This window comes from Protobothrops mucrosquamatus, unplaced genomic scaffold, assembly GCF_001527695.2.
Source record: "Protobothrops mucrosquamatus isolate PMUCROS unplaced genomic scaffold, P.Mucros_1.0 scaffold766, whole genome shotgun sequence".
NCBI classification, from domain to species: Eukaryota; Metazoa; Chordata; class Lepidosauria; order Squamata; family Viperidae; genus Protobothrops; species Protobothrops mucrosquamatus.
Genome location: NW_015387034.1, coordinates 293,324 through 302,539, shown reverse-complemented (window position 1 = coordinate 302,539; position 9,216 = coordinate 293,324). Strand labels below are relative to the sequence as shown.

General features: G+C 38.5%; 1 protein-coding gene across 2 annotated transcripts in view; it reads right to left on the bottom strand.

The window, feature by feature from the left end:
* Positions 1 to 9,216, bottom strand: part of PDE5A (phosphodiesterase 5A) — a 77,388-nt gene that overhangs the window by 50,902 nt on the left and 17,270 nt on the right. For both annotated transcript variants that reach the window (XM_015818577.1, XM_015818578.1), the window contains exon 3: positions 5,248 to 5,337. In XM_015818577.1, coding sequence (XP_015674063.1) covers positions 5,248 to 5,337 — 90 coding nt within the window. The remainder of the gene's footprint in view (positions 1 to 5,247; positions 5,338 to 9,216) is intronic.

Sequence of the window (9,216 nt, the reverse complement as noted above, 5' to 3'; positions counted from 1 at the left end):
TTTGTCAGCTTCATTTTGTCTGCTCTCTAGGGAGCACATTCTAACCTCACCTCTTTTTGTTTCTGTTTCCTAAATAATAATCAAACACTCTCCTCACTGTGGTCAGACATTAAAAAATAAAGTAATTGCTTTAATTGCAAAATCAGTATTATTTTCATGATTTGTTTATGTTTATATACTATATTTTAATATTCCATTGTATCCATGCCAGGTTAAAGTATGATTCAACAAAGAAAAATAAACAAGATAAATAAATGTTTGGACTTTTGTGAAAAAGCAAGTTCTGAACAAAGAGCTATAAAGGCATTTATACAAAATGAAGAGACATGTTTCAAACTGATTCAGCAGAACGGGCAATGCTACAGTCCATGTTGCTCACAGAAACCTCTCTACTGTTCTTAAAATGTTTTAAACTTTTTGTAAGTTAAACTTTTTGTAAGTTCTTCTTACAAAACTGAGCAAAGAACAATTGTCTGTTCCAGTGAATAAGGCTCACATATCCCATTCTCTGATTCTTGGTGAGTTCCTGAGTACCCACCATACCAAAGGTTTTCAAAGCTACTGCCAATATTCAATGAAACTGCATGTTCTGTAGATGTTCAAAAGAAAAACAGGTGGGATACAAATATACTGTACTTATAAAATTATGTTTAATTAATTGTTCTTCAGCCCCAAAAAAGGTCATGGAGGATTCTCAAAATAAAATGGGGGGGGGAGAAGCACAATAAAAGTAGGGTTGCCAGGTGTCCACTATTTGAGCGGACAGTCCACTTTTTCACATTATGTTCACTATTTTTTTTCACAAAATAGTGGACATTTTTTTTATTCAAAAGCTTTATGATGAAATGGTACGTAATCTAAAGCTGTACAGTCTACTTTTTTACTACTTAACACCCCCCCCCCGCTTGTCCGCTATTTTTTGGAAGCAGACCTGGCAACCCTAAATAAAAGGTCTGGCACAATAACATTTGACAAAATGCAACTGACAAGAGAAACAATTAACTTAAACAGGTGAAAGTCATGTAAGGTTCAGTGGAAACTGAATATTTTTTTTAAGCTTGCTTCATAGTTAGTCAAAAAGAAACTATTCGAATATCTTTTATGGAGGGCATTCCAAACCATTGGTACTAAAGAAAGTGCCATCTTTTCATTTTTCTTGGAAAGATAATTAATTAATTAAATAATAATAATAATAATAATAATAATAATAATAATAATAATAATAATAATAATAGTAATAATAATAAGTACATTTCCACTTTATTCAAAAGAAATAGATAATGAGGCATTAAATTGTAACATTATGACTGTCATGCCAGTTAACCTGCTATTCTCCAATATGGAGAATAGAAGAATCTATATAACACTAAAACTCTTGTTGTCATGATTTTAAACTGAGTGAAATGGTGCATCAGAGGATAGCAATTTTGGGGCTAAGGCACCTTGTATGGGCTAACTTAAAATATGTCCAAAATCTAGGACCCAATGTTTTCAACTCCTAGGAAATCAAATTTGGGGAAGTTGTGGCTACTTCAGTGCATTGGCAGTGGCTGCTACGGTCACATGATCTTCATTTTCGAAGTTCCATGACAGTTTGCCAGCCAATCTCACAATCCGTGGCTCCTTCCAACCCAGCAGCAGCAATTTACCTTTCTCCAGGGAAGGGAAGGGAAGAATGGAAGGGGAGGGGATGGCTCTTGTGCATTATTCCTGGTGGAAGGAAGGAAGGAAGGAAGGAAGGAAGGAAGGAAGGAAGGAAGGAAGGAAGGAAGGAAGGAAGGAAGGAAGGAAGGAAGGAAGGAAGGAGGGAAAATTTTTATACTCCCTGCCAGCTTTCCAAAGGAAACTCAATTGGGAAGCTGGCAGGAAGTTAGAAATAGCTCTGGTTCCCACTGCTTTTTTTGCCCACCCATAGACATTCTTTTCTTTGTTTATATAACACATTATCTCTGAAGCAATGATCCAATGGGCACAAGCTGTCTAGAGACTGTTAATTATGATTTTATAAAAATAAAAGTTTGAAGGAACTCCCTCAAAAGCATAATACAGGCACTGGGACAAAAAAAAAGACTAAAAGTATGGATGGGTTCTTCATCTGACATTAAGAATAAACAGGCATGCTTGGGTAAAAGAAAATGCAATAAATAAATGTCCACAACAATTAACAGAATTAGCATTTCAAAAATAATCTTTTTGAAATGATTCCTTAATATTAAATATTTAGATTTTCCAGCTGTTTTATTAATACTTCCAAAATTCAAATTAACACCTTGAAGGACAGTATTTAGGAACTACAATAATATACTGTATAACAAAATGCCATGCTAGACATCACATGCTTAGGTTTATTTTATGCATTATTATGCTAGTCATGAGGAAAAAAGTATGATGCAGATATTCCATTTTTATTCTTGTTCCTTCAAAGTGTGTACCATTCTTGTTTTTTCTCTTCACCAAAAAACAAAATATAGGCATAGTTTTGTTTGTTTTTAAAACACATAGTTCTCCATACGCTACAAGGTTATTGCCTCCAGCACTTGTTATGACCAAATGCACAGTACATGGAGTTGCTGGCACTGCATGCACCCAGATGGCCAAGCCACTGAGGCATCACTTGTTAAGGAGGTGTGACAGTGAAAATATGCTTGTCATTGATTAGCAACTGCTGAAAGGCATATGTTTGGATTGCACTAGTGACAGCCTGCACCGAAGCAACTTCCTTTAATTCTTCATAATACTGGACATTTTCTAGGCTTTTTGTTTCTGGTATGATGGAGACAACGAACTAGAGTTTTCTTATATGATAGTAGCAGTAGTAGAAAAGATAGCTAAAGTATATTATAATTTAGGGGCTGATTTAGGAATCATGCCTCATTCCAGAAATATGTCAGTTAGTTATTATGGTTAGAATGATGAAAACCTTCTGGTAATAGAGTAGTTGAAAGGCCAGATGGAAAGAAAAAGCTTTCCCTACAAAACTTTCCAAAATGCTTCCTTTCAAAAATATACAAAAAGGAATGTACTCTTCTTATACTTAAGAAGGCAAATGATCTGACTGTCAAATCTATATCAAACTGAGTAATTAATTTAAACTATTCAAATATTTCACTCTAAAAATGTCATCAGTTTTTCCACCAATTAAAAAGATGACATCTGCTAGATATCTGCTATTAATCAGTTCCCCAACATAGTACGGTTCAGATATATTAGACTTTGATTGCTTTGGGATTATTGGAAAGGAAAGAAAAAACTGCCCTACACCAAAGACTGTTAAAGTCAGAACTTTAAGCTATCATAAACTTTAAACTATCATAAACATAGACTTGCAGACTGAAGACCTTGACATATTCTTGTTTTGTTTCAGTCACTTATCTGAATAAAGGATAGACTGAACAAAACATGGACCTCCTGTCCTAGAGTTTTGAAGTCAGGCAACATTCCCAATTCTGGTCAACTCAGTTGTTTTTGTTGATTTGGGGCCAGTTTTAATGATTGCCAAGTTTTTTTTTTTAATTTTGGCATACGGGCACTTTTCCAAACAAAATGAGATTGCAACCAATCCCATGTTTTATTTTCTTGAAATCGCTTATGGCCTGGGAAAGTCCCAAAGACATGATTAGAATAAAAATGATGAGCGAGGTTGCAGCTTTGTTTTTTAGCAAAGAACAAAAACCTATGGAGATTCTCAGTCATCCAGGTCACCATTGTCTCAAAAGTGCTTTTCCAAAAAGCAACTGGGCTTTGTTTTTCTTTGAAGATGTTTCACTTTTCATCCAAGAAGCTTCTTCAGTTTTGACAGTCAGAACTGAAGAAGCTTCTTGGAGGAGAAGTGAAAGGTCCAGTTGCCTTTTGAAAAGTACCTTTGGGGCAAAGAACAAATATATTTCTCATTTTTAAAAGAGCTACATGATCTAAGTGAATAAACAAAACCAGCCTGGCAGAAATAATGGAAGTTGCCCACAGATGCACCTTTCCTATTTTGCACTAGGATAATGAATTGAACACAATTTACTTCCATCTTGAATTGTTTGGGTCAACTTCATTGCAATTTCAGGGAATAATTGCTGCAATGCAACAGACATGCATGAAGCAACAAAGTTTCACTTTAATGAAGCAATTTGTGTGAACTAAACAATTTGGTAACATTACATTGCATTGTGTCAGGTTTTGGAGAAGGATGTTTCAGCCTTCCAGACTGCCTGGCTAATGGACTAGCCACAGTCCTCACCAAAACTGCCCAGCCTGGTGAAATTTCATGCCTCAAGAAAGCACCAGGTGATTATATTATTATTTTAGAGTATCTTTCTCTAATACTTCCCAGGAAGTCTCAGTCTTGTATTCCAATCTCTAAGGAAATAAAGAAGGAAAAGTCCATTTGTGTGCCCGAGACATCATTTGTGTGCCCGAGACATTCCCAGGCCAGTTTCAGCAAGTAAAATTTAATAAATAATAATTCTATAGTAAAGGATTTGCTGCTGTTTTAACAATTTTAAAACAGTACTTAGTTTATAGCTTTATTAGAAATACTGTCATCATGGTTTACAGAAACTATTGTATTACAAATGAACCAAAACTTGCCCAGAAGTCATCTTTATGCCTTCAGTCCAACAGGTCAGAAATAGTGAACAGCTCTCCACTTGCCTATAAAGCTGGTCAAGTAGGTGATAAGACCATCTCTGTGCTTACAACACAAACCTAGCTTTTTCTGGGGCTGATTCCATGTGAGCTGCAAACCTGGTGAAGGAAGATTCTAGTTCACATGGAAGCGTTTGTGTATATGTGATACCCTCCCACCCCTACTGAAGACAATGATGCTATATGTTTATGTCACCAGTTTGACTAGGGAATATTAGCTTCTAATGAATGCTGAAGATTCTAAAATAATCCTTTTTAATTGTATGAGGTTTATAGTCTACTGATTTCTCAGTAACTTATATAAAACTACACTGGAATGCCAAATTTGTTGAACTAAAAGCAAGATGAATTAAACAAGCTTGTATATTTACAGAAGGAAAATACAGACCCTCTGACATTGCCAAAAATGGCTAATGCTATTTGGAAAATGACAACACTGAAAGGAGAAACTGGCTGTATACCAATTCTTCATACTTTATGGAGCAGATCAAAGGTACTCGGTGGAATATATGCAGATAAACTTTTTAATAAGGCATGCAAAAGAACAAACAGTTTAAAGAATCAAAAGGTAGAAATGTTACAATGGAATAAAAAGAAGGTGCTCAAATTTACCTCTTCTCTATGGTTCTTTATTGGCATACAAAGGATGCTTTGTGTTTTATAGCCTGTGATTTGGTCCACTTCAGCATTGAATCGGGAATCCTGCCAAAGAAAGAAAATATGTAACTGTGCACACATCCTCTCAAAAATTGTTCTCATTTATTTATTTCATAAAACTATGGGATATCTAACAATTCCTTCTGAAAATTATATTTGCATTCTGAGACAGATGATAAGAAGATTCAATATATTTAGGAATTTCTGTCTTTTAAAAAAAAATTCTAAAGGTCTGTATGGAGTCTACCTTGGCGGGTCTTTGTTGCTCTCTGAGTTTGGTTGTTTTCTTGTATTCAATTCTTTACCCAAATTAGGTAACATCATCAGTGCTAGTCAGCAAGAAAACAACCAAGCTTAGAGAGTACCAAAGACCTATTATTTCAACCCTGAGCTACAAATATGCTTTCTTAATAGAGTCTATTTTAAATAACCTCTCATCTGGATTATTGAAATGTGCTGTACATGAGGTTGCCCTTGAAGAGCATTTGGAAGCTTCAACTGGTGCAGGATGCAGCTTCATGGTTAGTAAAGGATGTTGGATTTCACTACATGTAACACCACTGCTATGTTAGCTGCATTCGCTGCCAGTGTGCTTCCAGATACAATTCAAAGTGCTGGTTATCACCCTTAAAGCCTGTCTGGGCTTTGGGCCAAGTTACCTAAGGCAGGGCTTTCCAACTGGTGGTACACGTACCACTGGTGGTACGTCGGCACCTGGCAGGTGGTACGCTTAGGATGGGTTGAAAAGCACTGTAAAAAAAGTGTAGCATGGGGATGAGCTGAAGCGGTGGCAATGCAGCACAGGCCTGTGGGAGAGCCAGCTGGAGCCGTGGTGTTGCCGGGGCTCTGCTGAGTGCCCAGGATTCACGCCAGGCTCCAGCTGAGTGGCGCTTCTGAAAGCTGTGCGCAGCCTGGGGAAAGGAATCAGTTGAACTACACCAAAGAGAAAAGGAGGAGGGGATAGACATGCCCGTGGGGTGTTTACATTTGGCCCGGGAACACCCTGGAAACAGAGAGGAGCCGGCTTACCTCAGCTTGCAAAGGAAAACCCAGAATCCAGCGGGCCAGAAGGCAGCCCAACTACCACTCCCCTCCGGTTCCTTCTCCTTGCCCCCTGGGCACAGACACAGTCGCTGCTCCTCACCATAGCTGGGACGAGACTTGCAAGACTTGCCCCCCCTGCCACTATGCCAGCAGCCCTGACTAAAGGCCTAGCACTCCAGCCTCGCCTTGCCCAGGAAGGGGGCGGCAGTCGAGACTACATCCGATTTGCAGCTTGTAAGGGGCACTCAAAGGCTGCCCAACTTTACTCTGGAATTTCCTACTAATTACAGTATACCTTGTGGGTTTTTTAAAGAGCTTATGAGAAATGATTTTTTCTGAAAATTAAAGGATGTATGGATTGAGTTGTGAGACAGGGAAGGGAAGCACATGGACTTATGCACTTCCAATTGCTGACAGGTGTGCCACTAATATTCTGACTGGACACCTGCATGCTCTCAGGGCCCAAAGATTATCTTCATTCTCCATAGGGCAATATTGTGGATTAACTATTTTTTTACGGGTTCTGATTTTAAGGTGAGTATCTTGAGCTATGGAGATCTTTGATCTTCTTCTTACATACATAATAATAAAATAATTAGAACTAAAGGCTCAAAGGGAAGGCATATTAGAAAGAACAAGACCTTTGGGGGTCTTCAATTCCCTTCCTGTTAAGAATGCCTTAATAAGGTTTGCTCTTCCTTCCTAACATCAATAAAAATGGTTTTTCCAGAAAATATGTGAAGGGCTATAATTAGTGATTTAACTATGTTTTCTTTTTGGCTGTGTTTTAATTTATATATTATGTATATTTAATTGAGGAAGGCTTGGAGAGGTAAATGTGGCTAATATGGAGGCTGCACCTTACCCTCCAGATCTCTGTCTCCCCTGAAAATCGCTGGAGAGGAGGAGGGGGTGGCAGGGGAGCTGTGTGAGGGAAGGCTGCCCCAACAAGCCAGCATCCTTACCATGCACAATTGGAAATGGGAATTCCCTTTCAAGAAGGGCCAGCCTCCCTTTATAGGACCAGGAGCGCTGCTCCCCTGCCGCCTCCTCTAACTCTCCAGAGATCTGTCAAGATAGAAGTTGGACTTGAAGCAAACGTGGAGGATGCAAACGTCCTCCACCTCCTGCTTTGCCGGAAGGGGGCACCGAACAGGGAAACACCAATGATGTCTGAGATTGGGAAAAGAACATCTCTTTAGCGTGCTATACACACACACACAAACATTTCAAGCTTAGAGACCTGTATCCACATCTAAGCGAGCAAATTGGCAATCATGCCTGGGCTTGGAGAGAAGGCCCTCTCCTTCCTCTGTGGACAAAAGTCCCCAAACCTGGAATGTGGTGTGCATGTGTGCATGTGTGTGTGTGCGCGCACGCGCGCATGCGCTTGGCTGCTAGCAGTTTGGATAGGTGAGGAGTTTGTGGGGCACCGAATTGTCCCCACATCGAGTTAGCCAGTGCAACTTGTTCCATTCTGACCCAGCTGTCTCGAGCCAGCTGTGTCCAGTGAGTGGCATCAAGCATCAAGTACCACCTGCTAGGTGACTGGTGGTACTCGAATATTGCCATATCCTAAAAGTGGTACAATCTCTGAAAAGGTTGAAAAGCCCTTACCTAAGGGACCATCTTCTCCCAATCATTTCTACCTGTCCAATTCAGTCCAGTAGGTTGAGCACATTATGGGTCCTGTCGGGCCATGAAAACTTGATTGGAAGCCCAGGCCAGGGGCCCTGATTGTGTTAAGGTCTCATTTCTCAATTGTATTAGCATCCATGGAAATAGCTCTACTCAGTTACCATACATACTTTTTTGTATTGTATTACTTGTTTTTAATTTGTTTTTATATTTTATGATGTGTACTACAGAGATCAAATAAATAAATAAAACAAACATTTTCTTTTTCATCCAGGCAAGGTTGTTATTACCTGTGGTCGCAACAATTAATGCATTTTGATTGATACAATAAAAATAAACGGGAACTTTTGCAAGACTGGAGTTACAACCAGTCTATTTTCCTTCACATTATGTTTCTTAATATTTACATTCCATAAATAGCAACTCAAGCAATGTTACAACAAAAAAGAACGAAAGAATTAGCAAAACTCTAGTCCAGGCATGTCAAACTCGCGACGTCACGTGATGTCGCGCGACGTATCGGAACTTTTTCTCCATTGCCGGCAATGGGGTGGGCGCAGTTTTGGGATGACGCGTCCGGCCCGCGGGCCGGCAGTTTGACACTCCTGCTCTAGTCTATTTCCTTTCACTAAAACAAAAATTTACTATTGTGCAAAATAAGACATACAAAGGCACAGATTTTTTTCAACATTTTCTAAATTGTATTTGAATATAGTATTCTTGTGGCCAATGGACTAATATAAATGAGAAAAAAGTGAACGAATTAAATTATGCCATTTTTATTTATCCAAGATGGAATTTATTAATTAATTAATCCTAGGTGAAATTAATTAATTAATTGATTGATTGATTAATAACATTTATATAGCCTCCCAACTTAAAAAACAGCTCTGAGAGTATTCTATACATATTTCAGCATACTGACATGTATTTGTAGTTCAATTTCATCCAGCAGAAACACTTATTCTAAAAGCTTTCAGGCAACACAACCCAGTTTGCTATTTTTGACTATCCCCAAATGTTGAAAGAAAGCAAAATTCAAGGTTCAAACTACACCCACAATCCAAAGCTTCACTTCCAGTGAGACTGCACCTGCAACAATTGCAGGTATCTCTCTTTATAAAGTCCTAGCTTCTTGATGTAATGTAAATAAAGACTGAGATCTAGCATATATATTATGTGTTTGATTCAGTTGTTGGTTGACTGCTTATTGTCTGAAGGGCCCAAAGGAAAGAAGCTTTC